General features: G+C 35.4%; 1 protein-coding gene across 50 annotated transcripts in view; it reads right to left on the bottom strand.

Moving 5' to 3' along the window:
- Positions 1-20,884, bottom strand: part of Rims2 (regulating synaptic membrane exocytosis 2) — a 567,034-nt gene that overhangs the window by 24,409 nt on the left and 521,741 nt on the right. The window contains exon 1 of one of the 50 annotated variants that reach the window (XM_046464850.2): positions 3,178-4,326. The exons of the other annotated variants lie outside the window; for them this stretch is intronic. Coding sequence (XP_046320806.1) covers positions 3,178-3,319 — 142 coding nt within the window. The 5' untranslated portion in view covers positions 3,320-4,326. Of the gene's footprint in view, positions 1-3,177; positions 4,327-20,884 lie in introns of those variants that run through there. 50 annotated transcript variants of the gene reach the window in all.

Genomic DNA, 20,884 nt, shown 5'->3' with positions numbered 1-20,884 from the left:
AATCTGGGAAAATTGTTCTTAAAGATATGCAGTAGGCCATTGATGTTAGCTCATGACAAATTGATATTACTGACATCTGAATCAAGATTTAACACATTCTCAGGGCATCTTCATTAATTCCTAAGTTAATCATCTTTAAAATTTCTCATGGCACTCTGTACTTGACCTGATAAATACTTGTCACAGTTACAATTACATAGTTGTTTCTGTTATAGTCCATTTCCATTAGACTGTAAGCTCTCAGACGGAAAGGGATATATCTACCTAATTTTAAGACTCTCATAGTTACTGACACCAAATATCCTCAAAAAATATGTTTTAATTAGTGGACTCGAAGCACATGGTCTTTTTGTAGACGTCTTAGCACTTTTTGTATAGACTGGAAATATCTGATGACAGTGAATAAGAATGAAATAAGGATATGGAACTGGAAGACAGGGCATATTTGAGATACTTTAGCTATTGTGCTATTTCCAAGAAGACTCCACAACAACAACATCAAAAACTCAGACAGGCTTACTGAATTGATTGGTGAACTCAGTCATCACACTAATTATCAGACCACTATTTTCTTTAGGCAAACTATTCTGAATCAGTGTGAAAATCACATGGTGAGATGGATTTACTTTCTTTGTAAGTTAGAATGAGCTTATCACTAAAGTGTCACTAAAATAACATTCTTGAGTATGTCATCCACATGACCTTCGTGTGTCCTGTGTGGGTGTCTACACAGACAAAAACACCATAGAGAAGCCAGTGACTTCTCTTACAACTCTTCAGAGTATGTTGACATATTTTAAAAAAATCTGGGGAGTTTCAAGGGTGATAGGACTGTTGTGAAATGAAGAAAAAAGGTTAAGATTTCTTCTTGTGATTGTGAAATGACCATAAACCAGTGGAAAGTGTATCCCCTCTTGTTACTAGTACATAACTATAGGGATTACTTTAAAAATGCTATTTTCCCTTTTTTTTTAATTCTCTCTCTCTTTATGTGATACTGAGGACAGAACCCAGGGCCTTGTACATGCTAAGCAAGCACTCTACCACTGAGCCATATCCCCAGCCCACTACCTTCCTTCTGGAATATTTTGTCTTCACAACTCAAGAAGCAACATTATGGAACAGAAATGTTGTTCCAATTTCCCATGCATAGATGTAGAAATTTTCTTTGGGATTAATTTGTATAAGCCAAGACTAAGTGAATATAATTTAAATTTTGAAAAATTTTCACATTCATGTAAGTTTTCCTTGCTATCTTGAAAAAGCCTTTTAGCATGATATTTTCTGAATTCAACAATCTTAGTTTTAACTTAAAAAGAATAATAATAAATCTATGAAGCAAATTCAAATCTGAAGACAGTGTAAAAATTAAAAGAAATAAGTTCATAATAATGCATGCTTTATTTAAATACTTGTAGTTTCAGACACACCTAAGTTTGAGTTCTAGCTCCATCACATTTTGGTTTAGTGATGGAGTGGAGTCCAAGTAGATTCAATAATAAAATCCTAGCAGAGCTTGGGAGTTGAGTGCATAGGGTGAGCTGGTGACTCACTGGTTCAAGTGCTATCTCTGTTACCCACTACCTGGGCAAGTTTCTGAAGCTTTCTTTGCCTTAGTTTCCTCATTTGTGAAATGTAGATAACAGTACCACCTCATAAGGCTGTTATGAGCTTAAAAGCGTAAATGCATGTCAAGTTCTCAGTACAGTGCTGGATAATAAGTGCTAAAAATTTTAGCTACAATTATGATCATTCATATATCCAGCTTGATTTTTAAATTTTTTCATTTGTTTATACATTTCCTAGAATTTAAACTACTGAATTATAGAAAAAATGTAAATGTACAAATTAGAAAAAAAGGACTAGTGTGAAAATTAAGTCATGTTTACCTCAGGAAGTACCCTAATGTTATATCTATATTGACTAATATTAAATTATTGTTGTGACAATAAGCTAGAAGAAACATGGTTAGTTCTAACAGACTGGTTTGAAGACCACTTTTCAGATGAACTATGAATCCTCTATTCTCCCCTTCCCTTTCATATCCTAAGAAAATAGGGAAAAGTTTTATTTCTACCTGTTCTTTTTAAAAAATTTTTGGTTGCTGTTGGACTTTTATTCATTTATTTATATGTCGTGCTGAGAATCGAACCCAGTGCCTCACACATGTGAAGCAAGCTCTCTACCACCGAGCCACAACCGCAGCCCCTCAACCTGTTCTTAAAACAAGTAGTTAATTTCTTTTCAGTCAGACCTCTTTCATAATAAGAGATCATTGATTGTCAAAAAAAAGCAGATCAAGTCCTAATCCATACAATGAGTTAAATCATAACTATACTACTGTTTCTAAAGATGAACTCGGTTTGCAACTAACATTAATAAATTAACAAACAGTATTTCAAATGTTGGAACACTATTATCTATGTCAATTCTTTCTTTGCTTTATAATTTATATTTTCAGTGTTAGCTGTTAAATCTTATAGGTAAGCTCCTCATAAGGAAAACCCACAAGTTTCAGTACTCAAAACTTTATAAAGGACTAGGAACCACTTGGTGAAAAGTTTAACACAGTGAGTCCCCTTCCCCCCATTAGCTTAATCACTAGAAGATCAGAGACACACCACCAACAGACAGATTCATGGCATTGTGCCTTGTGGACAAAGTTCCAAGTGTCTCTACCAGAAATTCACCTTAAGTTCTACCTACTCTCTCCCTGTACATGCTAGGACCCCTTCCCTCATCTGGATCTTGTCCTTTCACAGGCTGATTTCCTGTTTTCAAAGTTTTGTGGCTGCATTTCCCTGTAGTTTTTAAGCATTTTTGTTCTTGGGGCCAAATGCTAACACAAAGACTGAGGGCGTAAAGAAGAGCCAACTGAGTGGGGGCACCCAAGAAGCGCAGCCTTGCTTCCCACTAGTCTACATCCGCATTCAACTTCCAAGCACTTGATAACTGCACTCCACCAGAGTCCTTTCTCAAGTCCGCGCCTGTGGAGCTCTTCAAATAACCCACAGACAGAGGTCCTCCTCTGCTCAGCTCTAAGGGTCTCTGGCCCCCGGCACAGTCCTGGAGAGCTGTGACACTTTGAGTTCTCTCTCCCATTGCCAACCCTCCAGACACTGTGCAGAGATGACACAAATAAGAGACACCAACTATGGGGAGGGAAGGTTGTCTCACCTCCTTCTTCCTCTTCCAGTGAGTTCATGCAGGGAAAGTAGCCGGCCAGTGCCTCGAAGGAGGCGGAGAGGCTGCTCCGGCTTTGGGAGCGCTGCATAGAGCGCTCCGCCGCGCCAGCGCCCCCCAGACCCTGTCGGCCCATCTTGGACGAGGACCCGCTTTTCCCGCGGTACAAGATACGAGGCGTTTTGGCGGCTGGGACGCGGCGACCGCAGTGGTTCCGGAGCCAGTGTCGGGGGCAGGGTTGTTGCCGCGGGACCCTAGGGTTCTGGCCCCTGCCTCCCCGACCAGGCCCAGAGGGAGACGTGGCTGTCCCGGCGGCCCGGACCTCTGATTTGCTCAGGAGGAGGGTCCTGGTGGTGGCGGGCGGAGAAGAGGCTGCTCGCAGGGGAAGTCTCGCCCAGGGGAGTTGAGGATCCCCGAGGCTGGAGCGCTGGAGTGTCGGCGCCCTCCCTCGCTGGGCGATGCTTCCGAAGCTGCGGTCCCCGCCAATCAGCAGGCGGAGGGGGAGGCGGCGGCGGCGGCTGCAGCAGCACCTTGGCAGGGCTGGCAGCTCTTGGGCGCACGCCTCAGGTTCTGGCCCCGACCCGGGGTGGCTAGGGCTGTTTTCCAAAACCCCGCCCGCCGCCGCTAGGCGAAGGCCAGAGACTAGTTAGACTAATTAGATGCAATGAGTTAGGCATCTCAAATCGATAATAGGTCAGGAAATTTCTGGTAGTCACTTTCCCTTTCCTCAGGTTCACTTAATTTGTTATCGTACCTCAAGAAAGAAAAGCTTAACACAAAGGCTCCCCAATTTTTACCGGGTTCCATGAAAACCTACAATGGACGCTCTTTTTCTTTCTTTCTTTCTTAACAATATAAAAAGTCAACTGAGAGGAGTTGATTTTTTGATCATTAACCAAAAAAGCACCAATACTGGGGGAAAAAAGCACAATGATGTCTATCAACTTTAATTTCAATGCTTCTTTCTCTGAAGGAAATAATCTGCTACCCATTGTTATAAAGAATGACAGACTCCATAAAGATTAACATCTAAATAAAAGGCAATATCCTTTTAACACATTTGAAAGCAATACACACTAGAAACAAAGCAGTTTATAAGCAAAGTAACATGGTTCCTTCTTTGAATTGAAAACCTCCATCCCAGAACATAAAGCAATTTTAATTCCATTTTACTAGGAGTCAAAAGACCATCCCACTTTTTTGTAACCTTGGACAAACATTCAACTCTCCATTTCTCTACCTAGGGAGGTGGGAAGGTGGAGTACAATAATTCCAGCCCTATGTCACAGCTTGATCCATTGGGTATGGGTAATAGAGAATTTCAAAAATGCTTTGTAAAACGTAAATCACACAATCTAAATCAGTTCCTTCATCCAATAAATATGTCCTAAGTAGTATATACACAAAAGTACTTTACTTGATTTACTGATACAAATATCATTCAGTTAATATTGATTGAGCCGCTAGTATACGCCAGCTACTTCTGTGGATACAACGGTATCAAAGCAGCTAAAAATCCCTGCTCTCATGGAATTTACTTTCGTGGAGGGGAGAGAGGCATAATAAATCAATATATGACATAGCATTAAGAGAGGGATGAATGCAAATAAAAAAAAGTTAAGGAGTATGGGGTATACTGTAACTTAAAAAGGGTTGTGAGTGTGGGTTTCACTGGTGACATGACTCTTGAAGAGGGATTTGAAGAAGATGGAGTAGAGAGAATGCATACAGCAAACACCTGAAATGTGATGTGGTAGTGTTTTGGGGGTGGCTGGAGTAAAGCAAGTGAGAATGGGACAGATCACACAGGGCTTTCTAGGTATATTAAGGACTTTGGCCAATGGACATTTTAATTTAAAAGGCATGATTAAAAATGCATTCAAATAATAATCCTTTCAAATCTTTCTAAAAATTAAAGAAATCCCTTGAGCACAAACAACAATACCAGGGGAAAAAAGTAATAAACTTTAGTTGTTTAGACCTAGGATCACCTAGCTTTCTTGCTTCTGCTTCTCTGATAAACTTTTATCCTTTCTTATTGATATTCCTATAACTCTTAGTCCAATTTCCTTTTCATTATTCACCTTCCTAATATCAGCATTTCAAAAGAACATTGATAAAAAACAGAGAACTCTATGAATGCTTTTTCATACCTTATCACTTTTATTCAGAGAATAGGAACTTTTTATTAAATGAGATTTTCACCATAAGAATAAAAGAGAATCACAGAACTTTGGAAACTGAATGGACATTATTGAAAGTCATCTAATATTTTTTGAACTGTGGATCATAAATTTTTAGTGAGTTATAAAATAATTTATTAGGTTTTGATTGGCATTTTTAAGAATAAAATGAAATAATCTAGAGTCCAGCCCTTGCAGTTAGTGTATCAGCTGCAGTATTGTTTCATAAATATGTGTGCATGTGTGTGCTCACATCTATATAAGTTGGGTTATGATATAAAGTGTATTTACCATTTTTAAAAATGTTAGAAAATGAATGTAATATAATAGTGATACAATAAAATACTTATTTTATAAAGGAAGAAATTAAGATTAAAGAGCAAAACATTTTATTTTTCCAAGAATATCTGTTATTTTTGCTTGCTTGGAAGGAATGCAATTAGTAGCTTAAAAGCATTCATTATGTTTATCTTATTGTTTTAATCATGATATTTGCCAGAATGAGGCAAAGAATGATAAAAGGAAACAGGAGTTGCCCTATGAATTCGATTATATTGGAAGAAGATGGCACATTTATCAATCAGACTCTTCTAATGCAAAAGTTACCTGATTAGATTTTGAGAAAATTTGACGGGACATTCCTAACTTCCTGTCTGCACGAAAATATCAGGAAAAACGATGAAGAAAATATCAGGAAAAAGAGAACTTCTAGAGAAATCCATTTATGATTGGATGAAAACCTTTTATTTGGGCATCCAGCAACATCATAATTACCACTGAAAGTCACTTTGGGAAGGGACATCTTGGGTTTCTATTAGAGATTGAATAGGAAGGACTGAATAGTCTGAGAACTGAATCAAGTAGTTGTGTTGAGTTGCTTGGATAAATAACCTTGCTTTCTCTGTGTTAATATTTCACTTTGTGCACCAGAAGAGATTAGTCTAAAAGAATCCAGATATACTTATTCCTATATAAGGATTACTTCTCTCTTGCAGTTTCAGAACAAGGTTGTTCTGGGAAGCTTTTTGGCATTTTTTTCATAGAATCTTAAATGATATACATGAGTGATAGAAGAATGGCATAAGGAGGACTAGAGAGAACTAAAGAGGAAGAAGGAGAAAAGCCCCCTTCATTCTGGGGAAGAAAACTTTAAAGAGCAAGTGTTGGCACATAGGTCAGCTACAGACTGCAGCAAAGGTCAGAGACTATTAGTTTTGAATGATAACTTGTGGAATATTCTGAACTTTTTGAGGAAATTTAGAATATTTTTATTCTATGTGCAATTATTTCCCTAGGTATAATAACTATTATCTAAATAATATTTCTTGTTTATATATGTTTTATTAAGTTGATTTTAATCCCTTGTTCCATTCTGATACAAGTGTACCCCTCCCTGAGAAATTTAAAAATCCATAAAACAATAAACCATAGGGCTGGGAATGTAGCTTAGTGAGGGAGGGTCTGTCTACCACACATGAGGCAGTGGGTTCAATGCTAGCACTGCAAAACAAACAAACAAATAAACAAACAAACAAGAGATTGTAAATGATGTCCCTCCATATCAGGATAATACATGCAATACATGTAGCATAAGTGTAGTATGTGTAAATTTGGAAATACTTTTCAAATGATGAGGCACTGACTTTTATTATATGAGAGGCTACTATATTTCATTATATAAACAAAGTGTAGTTCCAGAATCATTATAATCTACTATTCCAAATATACACAAATATACATAATAAACTGCCTCTAAAAACAAAACATGATCTTGAAAAGATTCTGCCAGAAAATATGAAAATTTATTTTTCAAAGATAAACAGATATAACTTGCATATACTGTCACAGTATTGTATTTGATGAATATGTAATAGAATATTTTATAGATCTACCTCAGTTTATAAAACATACTCATTTTGCTACTTAATTCCTACATTAATTGTGAAAGAATTTCATCATTATCTCTTTATAAATGAGTTGAAAAAATGATATTGAATGACTGCTTAATGAGAAAGTTGTAGAGCAGAACTCAAACTCACATGGTCTGCTTTCAGGTTGTGTTCTATATACCCTATCACAGATGTTCATACACTTATATAAAACACGATGATAGATATGATTTTAACTATGCAGTAAATTTCTTGGTCTGAAATAAATATTAACAATACAGTTTTTAAATCACAAAGCCTATTCTAACTATGTACTAATGTTAAATCTATATTTGCCTCCCTTTTAAAAATACATCAATATTGCATATTCACATTACCTGAATATTAAATCCAAAATATAAAATCATTTCTTCTATTCCTAGTCTTATGCCAGTATGGCACAAATAAATTGTGAACTTTTGTGATTTCCATTTTCAAATATTTTGAGTTTTTACTCATCATATTTGAAAGTGAAAAGTAGATGTTACACGTCAGTGATTGGTCAATTCAAAACTTTCACAAAAGTTAAGAGGTCAAAGATATTTAAAGTATGAAAAGACAAAAAAGGAGGATCAAATGATCAGTATTTTCATTATTTCTGTAATAATATTTATGGAAATATTTGCCTTTATCTCTTAACAGAGCATGTCCATGGAAGTAAGCAAATATATTTTTTGATTAGGCTAGAAACTGATAAGATTTGACTGAAAAATGAAAAGGGAATAAAACTTTAAAGTCATAAGTCATAAAAGCAAACTAGTTAGGCAATATAGAGGAAGAATAAGTACTTGGATTCAATAATTTTAATTATAGCCCTTTATGTATAATAATAATTATGATAATACCTAAAATTTATATTCTTCATATACACGACTTCCTTAAATAGAAACATTCTACAGGGAAGTGACCCTTATTATCCCATCTTAATAGATGAGAAAATTGATACATATTCATTCAATAAATATTTGTTTAGTGCTTACCACACATCAGGCACTATTCTAGTCACTGAGGACATATTAGAGAACAAGAATGTACAGAAACCCCCACTCTCAAGGAGCTCACATTCTAGTGGAATAATGGCTGACAATTATACCCCACTTACAATACACCAGGCCTTTCTCTAAACAACTTTACAAACTAGTACATATATTCATTTAATAAACACATAACCCCATGGGGGACATAGTATTATGAATATACTTATAAAAAAAATGAAACTAAGGCACACTGAAGATACTCTTGCCCAAGGTTAAACAATTTATTAGAAATGAAACCAAGAAGAGCCCATAAGGTGAGATGCAAAGTATTAAAAAGCAATTTTTCCAGTGTCATAAATAGCAAACCTAGAACCTGAATATAGGTGTTCTAATTCTATAATCCATACTTTTAACTGCTAAGTGACACAGTCTAAAAGAATACACTGAGATCAACAATCAGGCAATGGGACTGGCAGTAGGAACTGTTTTTCCAATTATAACAAAAAACTTTTAGCATGGTAGTTCTGATTTGTTAAAAGGCATATTTATGTAAATCTTTATTTAGCTATCATCAGGAATCTAAAACTTACTAAATTTCCTCAAGAAATTTTAGGAGTCCATGTATAGATATGAGTTCAGCATCCTACCCCTCCAAAAAATCACATAAACCACTCAGCCTCCAGAGACAATAAGAAGTAAATATTAATGATATTTACAATTAACTGGTGTTTAGTCACCGTTGAGTGGATATTTCCAAAGATGAAATACAGTCAATCATAAACCAAACACTTTGATAAATTGCAAAATTAGAAAAAGAATGTTCAGACCTTCTAAATATTATCTATATAAGTTCTTAAATAGTCACATGAAATAAAATTTCAAAAGAAAAAGATTCATATAAAAAGGAAGCACTTTATTTTACTGATAACATTAACTATGATTCAATGATAAGTTAAAGAACTACAAATTCACTTAATACAGTGAAATTTAAAGAAATCTGTTTAGTTGTGTGTAGTAGTGCATGCCTATAATCCCAGATATTCAGAAATCTAAGACAAGGATCACAAGTTTGAGGCCAGCGTAGGCAACTTAGCATGACTCTGTCTCAAAATAAAAATTAAAAACAGCCGAAGAAGAAAACACCAACTCAAATCCAAACTGTTTCTCTTACTATACACTCACAAAACAAATCACTTTGTGATCCCAAAACATGTAGGAATTTCTCCTCACCAGAAAGCCAACAATAAATTCTGTAGCAGTAGACACCAGCTGGGTGTCCCCTAATTTGATTAATTTCTGACATTATCTGGAGATAGTGTTGGATCCCACAAGTTGAGGACTCAGTCCCCAAGACTTACTCCCACCTTCAGATGCAAATCACAAGCCCCTGAATATTTTACCTTGCTTCTGGCCTAGTGGGTACAAACTGGGGTTCCCACAACCTCTTCCTCAGTCCAGCTAATTTGCTTGAGCAGCTCACAGAACTCAGGGAAACACATTTACTGGCTTATTACAAAGGATAAAGAGATTCTTGAGACAAGTTATAGAGGAAGGGGCTCAGAGCTCCATGTTCTTTCCTGGCCCACCATCTCTAAGAAGCTTCATATGTTCAGCTATCCAGAAGCAACCTGAACTAGGTTCTTTGGGTTTTCATGGAGACTTCATTGCATAGGAAGGACACAAACATGGAAAACCACATCAAAATGTAATGAAACTAAAGGGTATGATCTAATGCTAATAGACTGGTAGGGAAATGCAACAGGGCCTGCCTGCTCAGATTTGGTATCCTTCCTAATGGTATGGGTCAGGATTCCTTTTGAAATAGGGGTCTTATCACCTACTATTCAGACAAGTCAGAAAATTTCCTTATGGTTAACTACAAGGCAAGTGAAAATTAGAGTTTCCATGACCTGTATATAAGGTATCCATACCAGAATTAGAAGAATATCCTCAGCCATTTCAGAGAAAAGAATAAATATTTACTTTGATATTATAACTCTTTGGGAATTCTAGATGAATATCACCTACAACCTCTCATATCTATGAGATCAGCAGCACTTTCTTATTTTGCGGGTGTTACCCTTCTGTACAAATATTCAGCAAGATCTGAACATTTTATTCAAGTTTCAGGTACGAATGTCATCATAACATTATGCAACATCTATAAAAAGTGTATGCATTTAAACTTTGTCTTGTTCATTCATTATTGATTTACTATTCACTTACTCCTTGCATCACAATGTGTCTAGAATTTTACTTACTCATTACACCACTATGTGACTAGAATGTTAGGGAAAGTAGGATTACCTTAATAACACATAAGTCTAGTTCCAACATGTTCCTTCTTTTACTATGATGGCTAAGCTTCATGTATTCATTTCAACTTACATGGCAGTGAAGACTTGTACGATTCTGTTCAATTAAGTCATGTATTGGTAGAACATAATGATTATATGTTATTCATGTTGCTGAATACCATGCTGACAGAAAAAGAAAATTTAATACTTTTCACGTTTTTCACTTAATTTGCAGACACCTTGATTATTTTTCATCATGTATAAAGAGAGAAGATTTGTAACATAGTCATCTAAAGTTGTTAAAAGTCAAAGGCCTTTAACAAGTAGAGAAGATGAGGGTTCTGCCAAAGCACCAAAAATTTCAGTATTTTAAATAGCATATTGGAAAGAGTCCATGGAAAGTAGTCATGTTATACAGATCCAGGTCAAACGTCACCTAGATTGGGTATAAGTGAATTGCTGCCTGAAGATAATTTTATTAGTAGCTCAGTACATTTGGTAACTAGTTAAAATTGTGCGCAGAGTGGCCAATTTAGGGACCAAACCAAGCAACTCATCATCAGCTGACTCCCCAGTGTGTTAAAGATGTCTTTCAAGAACAATTTATGTCTTGTTGATATGAAATTTCATAATAAAAAGGAACAATACAGATTAAACATGTTTCCTTCCCCAAATTCAAGTCAATATGGTCCCATATATCTGTTTCATTTATACTTTCACAATAAGATGGGTATCTCAGATCTAACAAGACTGAGGACCCAGGGGAAATAGTCACAATAAGAGGTAAATTCATGGTGTAATACAGAAACTCTAATAAATACAATTACAGAGAGGCAAGTCCATATGTGTTCTAATGAAAGGGTTGTGCTGAAGTCCTCTCCTTGACCACTGCTTTTTAACTTGGATTCCTCTGCTTGCCAGCTACTTCTGTAACTGAACCTTCTGGAGCAGTGTTTCAAACCCCAGCCTCCTTTCCCATATTTCTCAATAAATTGTGAAAAGACATTTGTGGATGAGCTATAAGTCTTGCTCCATGATTTATAATGTGAAAAGTAATCAAATTAGCAAACCCATTACCCTTGCTGCAAGTCATTCACATAAGAGTCTCATCATCCATCCATCCATCCATCCCTGTTCCTTCTATCCATATGTACTATTTCTTAGGTACTTTCTTAAGCTTGAGAGTAAAGTAATGAACAACTGGGAATGGGTTCTACAACAAGTATATCATGACATTCAGGTTTTTTTTTTTTCTGGGTGGGGGTACCAGGAATTAAAATCAGGGGCACTTGATTACTGAGCCACATCCTCAGCCCTATTTTGTATTTTACTTAGAGACAGGGTCTCACTGACTTGCTTAGCGCATTGCTTTTGCTGATGCTGGCTTTGAACTTGCAATCATCCTGCTTCAGCCTCCTGAGCTGCTGGGATTGCAGGCGTGCATCCCTGTGCCAGGCATGACATTCAGTCATTACAAGAGTAAATTGAAGTGTGGTGTTCTAAATCAGATTGCATATGTAATGTGCAAAAATTTCATATATTCATTCATATATAAATTTTGGCAACGTCATTCAAAGAACTTTTCTTCAAAAATATTTATTTATGGGCTGGGGATGTGGCTCAAGCCGTAATGCGGTCACCTGGCATGCGCGGGGCACTGGGCTCGATCCTTAGCACCACATAAAAATAAAATAAAGATGTTGTGTCCACCGAAAACTGAAAAATAAATGTTAAAAAAATTCTCTCTCTCTCTCTCTCTTAAAAACAAAGCCTTTAAAAAAATGTTTATTTATTCTTTAGCCAACGTTTATCAAAATTTGAACAGAAAACCTGTGGTGTAGAATTTCTGAGTTCCTTTATTTTGTGATATGTATGTTTTTTAAAAAATGATATCTGGGATTTATTCAACATCTGGAAAAAATCGTGCTTTGTGATGTGATTCACTGTTATATTAATTTCATTTCATATAGCACTGTATTTAACATATAAGGGTAGTATTTTAAAGGTTCTCTGGGTAAGGTGAACAAATGTATTTGTATCTCCCTAAATCTTGTTTTTTTTGGAGGGTGGTGGTGATGGTGGTATTGGGGATCGAACCTGCGACCTGGGGCCTAACACATGCTACGCAAATTCCCTACCATTAAGCTACACTCCCCGTCCTCATATATTTTCAAAATAGTATATAAAGGATTTCTTATATTACTTTTATGTTCATTTATTAAAAATTTTCATTTTTATTCTCAACTTCAGATTATAAAATTAATGTAAAGTATTAATTTCTGCCTTTTATAGCCACTTAGAAGATGCTTGTTATAGATCTGAGCATTCCTAGGAAGATAAAATCATTATAGCATGAGGTGAATAGTCCCTTGTCACCCTTTAAAGACAGTCTGCCCTAGTTCCTTAAAGAGCTGGAGTTCAATTCATCTCCTTGTTCTTAGATTGACTTCTACCGCCCCATCCATAGTTTGATCCCAACCTTACTCTCAATATCACTTTGGTAATTACTCTGATCCTGCAATACATTATCTAGTATTCATCACATTTCTTTCAATAGATCTCTTTGACATTGAACTTTTATCATGAATGATGAAAGAGAGATGTCATCCTATAACTTAAGTTCCTTTTTATCTCCATATATTACCTCATTCATTTAAATATAATTTTTTTTGTAAAAGAAAAAGATAATTTTTCCCCATTCTGGAGTCCATTAAAATATGTAAAGCAATACTAGAATCTAAATAACCCTATGAAGCCGGGTGTGGTGGCACATGCCTGTAATCCTAGGAGCTTGGGAGGCTGAGGCAGGAGGATTGCAAGTTCAAAGCCAGCTTCAGCAACTTAGTGAGGCGCTAAGCAACTTAACAAGACCCTGTCTCTAAATAAAATATTTTTTAAGAGTGGTGGGGATGTTGCTCAGTGGTTAAGCACCCTTGGATTCAATCTCTGGTACCAAAAAATAAAATAAAATACCCTATGAGGATCTATTGTCAACATGTATTTATTTTTATAATGATTTCAATAAAAACTTAAAAGTTCTCCCAGTTATATATGGTTTCTATAATGGTGATTTAGTCAGTTTTTTCATCACTGTGACCAAAAGACCTAACAAGAACAATAAGAGGAGGAAAAGTTTATTTGGGAGCTCAGAGTTTCAGGGTCCCAGTCAATAGATAGCTGTATCTATTCCTCTGGGCCTGAGATGAGGCAGAACATCATGGTGGAAGGATGTGACAGAGGAAAGCAACTGGAAACATCAGCCAGGAAGCTGAGAGAGACTTCACTCACCAGGGATAAAATACATAACCCAAAGGTATGACCCAAGGGACCTATCTCTTCCATCCTTCCCCTACCTGCCTACACTCACTCAGTTAAATCTTTTATAACACAATCATTTCACCTCTAAACTTTCTTGCATTGTCTTACACATGAGCTTTGAAGGACACCTCATATCTAAAATATAACAAATTGTCTACTCATCTATACATAAACATACAGTTGGTCCTCTGTACCCATGGATTCCACATCTGTGGATTCAACCAACCATGAATTGAAAGTAATTAGGAAAAAATTTCATCTGTTCTGAACATGGACATATTTTTTTTCTTTGTCATTATTCCCTAAACAACTATTTACATAGCACTTCCATAGTATTAGAAATTATTTCCCATTCTGGAGTTCATTAAAAGATGTAAAGCAATAAGTATTCTAGAGATGATTTAAAGTATACTGGAGGATGTGCATGGGTTATATGCAAATGCTATGCCATTTAATATGAAGGACTTGAGCATCTGCAGATTGCATTATTGGGGTAGGAATGTCCTGAAACCAGTCCCTTATGAACACTGAGGGATGAGTATATACACACACAAAACTGTGAAAACTATATCAATGAAACAACTCTTGACAATCACTTCAACCATAGTGTTTAATATAAGAATACTTATAAAAATTTTTGATTCCTACACTAGGCATTTTCCATAAGTTTAAATATTTTAGATATTGTGTTAGTCCAATTCATAAAAAAATTGTTTTATACAGTGACTTCTCTGAAGTATTTTTTTAAAAAAACTATATATTCAGCTGGGCATGGTGGCACACACCTACTTCCCAGCAGCCAGGGAGGCTGAGTCAGGAGGATCCCAAGATCAAAGCCAGCCTCAGCAACTTAATGAGGCCCTAAGTAACTTAGTCTCAAAATAAAAACTAAAGGATCTGTAAATATGGTTCTTGGTTCAACATCCTTGGGTTCAATCCCTAGTATAAAAAAAACTATATATTCATCTCTAAAATATATCTATTAAACTGATCAATACTACTCCCTGTTTCATATGTGTTCAAGTATAAAGAACATAAAAGGCTACATGTTCATTAGATGAGATCTAGGTGAAGCCAAGATAGTTAAATTGTAAGTTTAATAATTTCTTACATTTCTGCATGCTGAATAAATTTTTACAAAATAAATGTGAAGTGCCAATAAATATATTTCCATCAAAAGGTGGAAATTTTTATGGAAAATGTTTAATAAAGATGATTGCTAACTAAGTAGAATTTATTGACCAATCATTTATTATTAAACAATACTAAACATTTATCAAATTCTTTACTAATGATCTATTAACTGGGTAAATCTATTACTTTCAATCATAATTATTTGAGAGATCAGTATAGAAAAGTTAAGAAAACAGACCAACTAATCATATGTAATTAAAATAAAGAGATAATGATAGACCAGCATGTATTTGAACATATATGCAGCTCAAAAGCATGTAAGACACTAGCACCAATGCAAGACCAAGATAGCTTAAGTACTCCTGTTTTGAGTATAATAATGCCACTTTTAAGATCATGAGACATTAATTTTAGAAATTGTAGGATTATAACATTCTAACACATAATTTTGGAAAAACACAGTATTCAAGTGGAAAGGGAACTAAAAGGACATCTGGTAGTAAATTACTTTGGTCCTCCCTCAAAAATCATAAATTGTAAAGGCATAAAGTGGTTCAGAAAAGAAAAAAACAACAAAAATATAATAAACTAAAAATAAAGCTGCTTTATAGACAATCAAAAACAACCACCTTGTTACGTCCAAAGATACTTTCAGGTTATCATCTTACTGGCTCTCTGAATATTAGTCCACAGAGTTGATCACTAATCCAAAAGCATTATCTTGTCTCAACTTCCATAAGGTCTTCTAGGTCTCTTCCTATCTTTCTGGAATCTTCTCAAAACCTCTCTGGGTGATTTCATCTCTTCTATGGAATTTACAGCTTTAATGTCTGTAATACATTCTAGGGGGGTCAATCCTAAGCCTTTGCAAGATGATCTCATTTTATTTCCAGTTTTAAAAACCAAATATCTTCATGCCAATGGATTTAGTACCTGAACCTTTCATCTGAGTTTCAGAGACATTTACTGTCTGCTTGACATTATTGGTAGAACATTTCACAGACATTTCACAGACCTCTCAATCAACTCTCTTGATTTCTTTCCCACAGAAATCTGCCTTTTTTCTTATCTTCTCTCTCTTAATAAATGACAACCAAAGCCAAGTAGTTACTTAAACCAAGAATCTGGACATCCCCTTTTATTTTTCACATTCTCTTACTGTCTGCCTGCTTCAGCCAATCATCATCAAATTTTGTTGATTCTACTTCTAAAATAGATCTTATGACTATTCACTTCTCTTAATCCTATTCTAAAACACTTTCACTCTTGCCTCCAAGAGTTTCCTCACAGAGCAGCCGGGAATATCTTTTAAAAATCTATATTTGGTCATGTCACTAACCTCCTAAAACTCTGCCATATCTTCTCTCTGCAACTACAACAAAATACAAACATATGGCATGAACTTAGAGGGCCTGCATTTCTCTCCAAACTTATCACAGGTCATATTTCCTATTGATCACCAGAATGAAACCACACTGATTCGTTCCTTAAACAGGAAAAATTCCTGTTGGCTTCATAATCTTTTCTTATTGGCTGATTTCTCATTCCTTGGCACTTAGCCTAAAAAGCTTTTCTTCGCAATCCTATTTAAAGTAGGAGGTCATTTTTGTTCCCAAGTGGTATCCTACTCTTTTGCTTCATAGTATTATTTCAAAGGTGTATGTATAAATGTATTTGTTTATATTTTATTTTCTTCCCATCCTGTTAGAGTCTGTAAACAAGTCAGGATGGCGCCTGGCAAAATGCCAGAGGGAGTGGTTTGTGAAGTAACCCCAGCGAGCCATTATGTGTGGAGATTTCTTATTGGTTGACTGATGTATCTAGTTTATGCTAATTAGATAAGCTGTGTGGAATGTATAAATACCGCTCCTGTCCTGCAATAAAAGGCTCCTACTCCTGCTGTATCAACATACACAAGTTATTCGTCACCCCCCCCCTCCCCCCCCGTTATTTTGCTGCAGCCAGCCGGACTGCGGCACCATCCCTACTTGAATGTAATCACTATTAGAACAATCAGCTGTCACTGATTTACTCACTATTTCTCCTATCCAGTGCCCAATACATAGGAGATTATGTAATCTTGTTGAGGTAATGGAATAAAACAAAATAGAACTATGTGGTATGTTTCTAGTTTTGAACTATCTTAAAATCCATTTCCTCATTTTAAGTAGCATAATATCAAACATCCAGAGGAGGGAGTTCTTAAGCCTATGATGGAAGTTTTACTTCAGCAGATCTATGTAATTACTTCTAGTCCAAAGAATTTCTATGTCAGAGCTGCATTTTCTCCCTACATAATTGAATGATGCTCCTTATGAGTTATTTAAAATATTAAGAAATACTGCTTCAGGTCATACCATATGATATTGTCCTTGAATGGTCAACTTCAGTGAAAGAAATAGAGCTTAGATTAGAAAAAGAAATGCGCCATCTGGCATCGTGCAAGGGTCAGGTGGAAAGACCCCGTGATGCTGCAATTTCTACACAGCAACCCAAAGGCCTATGGGCAAACATAGACACTCTGAATTTTACAAAATATTATCACATTCCCCAAAGAATTCTAATTGTATAAAGGCCAAAAAAAAGAGATATGAATATGTGGGGGAAAGGAATTGGGAAGGAATAAATTCTTTGTATAAATATATTTTTTAGTTGAAAAGAATTCCTTTTAATTTTCCTTGAGAACTATAGGACCAAGTGAAATTTCAAGATACAGAAGAGGTGACAGATAAAACTTAACATTCAATGCAAGGAACAACTAATCTTTGTATGATGTACAAAACATCTTCACTATCAATTCCAAAATTTGGTTCTGGTTGTACCATCTATGATTACACAAAAGTACTTTTCCATAGGGAAGCCTACAAATACTTAAAATAAACCTACTACTTTCCTTTAGTAAGGAAAACTTCTAGTTTCCATACTTAAAGTATTAGGAAATAGAGCAGCTTATTCATTCATTCATTCATTCAATTTTGGTGACTTTACCTGTACTAAAAAGCTGCAGGTCATTTGAATTTTAGTCTTTTGGTGCTATATTTACTATATGCCCGCCCTTCATAATTTGCCTACATTTCTAATTGTAAGCACCTCTATTTCTCCTTCATTCATGCATAGCAAATAGAAACTCCCTGCTCAGCCTAAAAGGTTTTCTTATATATTCTTTCCCCCACTTTTTAAAGGTTAGCATCAATTATATTTTTATTATGTGAGAGTTGTATTTTTGAAAACTCTTCTACTCTTCTTAAGTCTGTTGACAAAGTCAATAAAAATTATAATTTCAATAATTTCCAGTTTGTGCCTTTCAGATACACATGCAAGAATTTTAATAAATTTCATTTACATAATAAAATGTTTAGGTATCTACTTAAGTGCCTCAGATATACTGTATACAAAACCAAATCTTTGTCCCCTCAAAGCTCATATTCTAGCTGGGGAACACAGGAAATAGCAAATTTAATAAATCAGAAAATAGTACAGTGAGTTGACAGTGAATGTTATCAAAAAGAGTAAGTACAGCACAGTAAGGAAGTGGTGGGAGGTGAGAGTCAGGGTGGTCTCAGCAAGAAGGTGATATTTGAACAAAGTCTTGAAGAAAGTTCTCTTGTCCCTCTGAGCCTACAGCCTACCCTTCATTTATTACCATCTGCTTCCTACAGATTTATTTAGCACTTACAATGTGTGAGGCATTATAACAGGTCCCAAAGACTCAAAGATCCATGAGAAAGTCTATTTCTGTTATTAAGCTCACACCTAGTAGGCGCAGAACCATGAAACAGGCATTCCTGTATGTTAAGTGTTATAATCCAAGTGAGAATACAAATTGCAGAATTGGAAGTAGCCAATTCCACTGGAATTGTTTTTGAACTTTAAGATATTTTCATTGTTTTTGAACTCTAAGATAATATGGTCTCCTGAGACTTCAAATGCAGTATTTCCCTTCTCCATCAGTTCTTTGTTGTTAAAATGAGTCAAGGGTAGTTGCACCAATTATTCTCAAAAAATACTTTTACAAATGTTCAGATATTTAAAGCTTTCTAATGACTCTGTTTTGCTTTTGTAATAGTTTTTCATCCTGTTTTAAAGAAAGCATCTCATCTTCTCTATGGTATTAAATCTGAAAATGACGTACTTTTATTTTTCTTTCCAGATCCATTTAAATGCTCTGTACTTGATTTCCTTTGTCAAGTTCATGGAATTTCAGGTCCAATTAAAAGTTACTGTATCAAATGGATTCTCTACTTCCTTTTTCCTTTTCTATGAAATTTGTTTATATTGAAGAAGATATACTATTTTCTAATATTTCATTCCCAAATTTAATCCCTCCAAATATATTTAGTATATTTGGGTAAAGTATACCCAAACTAAAAATCTGCTGATATTTTATGATCTTCGTGTTCAAATTTCAGGTTTTCCTTGTTTATTATACCACAGGACTTCCCTATGGTATCTAGTTTCAGTTAGGTACTCCAAGAAATCCTTGAACACCTTTGTTCATCGGGATTTTCTTATGTCACATGGATAACCTTCACAGAAATTATCCTTCAATTTTAAATAGACCTTTTTATTTTACTTCTCACATTTCAGTTTAAAGAATAATGAACATGTCAGACAATTCCTACCACAATATTTTCCAAGGTTTCATGAAATGTACTCTAGCTCTAGCCAGAAATACTTAATTACAGCACCATAATTCAATGATTATCCAATACAACAATCACTTTTTGGAAGTCAGCTTCAAAGTAAGTTTTGAAGAACCTGTGACTCATTTATAAAGTAAGATGAGCCACCATGACTGATGAGAATATATCATATTTCCTGGGAAGAAAGGAATTAAGGGTGGGCTTAGAACCTCAGGACCATGACAAGGTAATCTGCATGGCCATCAGAAATGTATTAGACAGATTTAAAGTTTTTAAATTTAATTTTAATTTCACCTATCATGTCCTCTCTAATAAAATCTGGTAGTCCCTGTTTATTAGCTCTATAGCTGGCTAAAGACTTTGGTTACCATAAAGAAAGATGGGCTGGGCCTAGAAGAAATGGTCAGGTAGGTCCACCTCAAATTTCTCTTCAAACTATTAGCACCACAGGTTTCCATCACTACTTTTTGGCTAAAGTCTATTTTTTACCTACCTAGCCTATCATTAACTAGACATCTTTTCAAGAGACAAGGCAGTCTTAGGCAAATCATTTAATCTCTCTGTTTCTCAGGTTCTTTTCTAAAATGAGAATGGATAACTTCTCTATTCTGTCCACATGGATGGTCACTAAATGCCTTTCCAGTTTTAATAGTTTGTGGTTTTCAACTTTCTTCTTTCTTCCATAGAGTACCAAGACAGTCCCAGTTTCCATCCCTCCTTGTAAAGGGCAGGAGTACATGAAACTGTTTGGAAGCTAGGGTTCCTTACTCTCTGGGCCATCTTCTGAACAGCTTGCTCAGATATGCAGTTACCCTTACTTAAGAGACAGTATGGAATATTAGTTAATGGAGTGAACTCTGGCATCGGATAGGTTTGGATAATTGGTCCTTAAACTTCCTAGCTAGAAAGAATATTTGGGCGGTTTCTTAAACTATACCTCTGTTGTTTTTTTTTTTATTTGTAAATGGGAGATAATAATAGCAACAACACTATATAGGTTGTTGAGAGAATTATCTCATATAATAGTGAGTGTGAAGTTCTTGACACAACACAGAGTACATAGTGATTATTCAGTAAAGGTTATCATCATCATGATTTTTATATTATTGCAAATGAATAATTTAATAGTTTGTTCTTCCCAAATTGACCCAGACCACAAGTCCTGTGATAGACATCTTTTGAAAGGCAAAGAATTTATTTCCCTCTAATGTAGCCAAATTT

This window comes from Marmota monax, unplaced genomic scaffold (assembly GCF_021218885.2).
Source record: "Marmota monax isolate L192 unplaced genomic scaffold, Marmota_monax_Labrador192_F-V1.1 WCK01_AAM20220418_F8-fsc00003, whole genome shotgun sequence".
In the NCBI taxonomy this organism is placed as follows: domain Eukaryota; kingdom Metazoa; phylum Chordata; class Mammalia; order Rodentia; family Sciuridae; genus Marmota; species Marmota monax.
The sequence above is the reverse complement of the archived record's forward strand: the minus strand, read 5'-3'. Positions and strand labels throughout refer to the sequence as shown.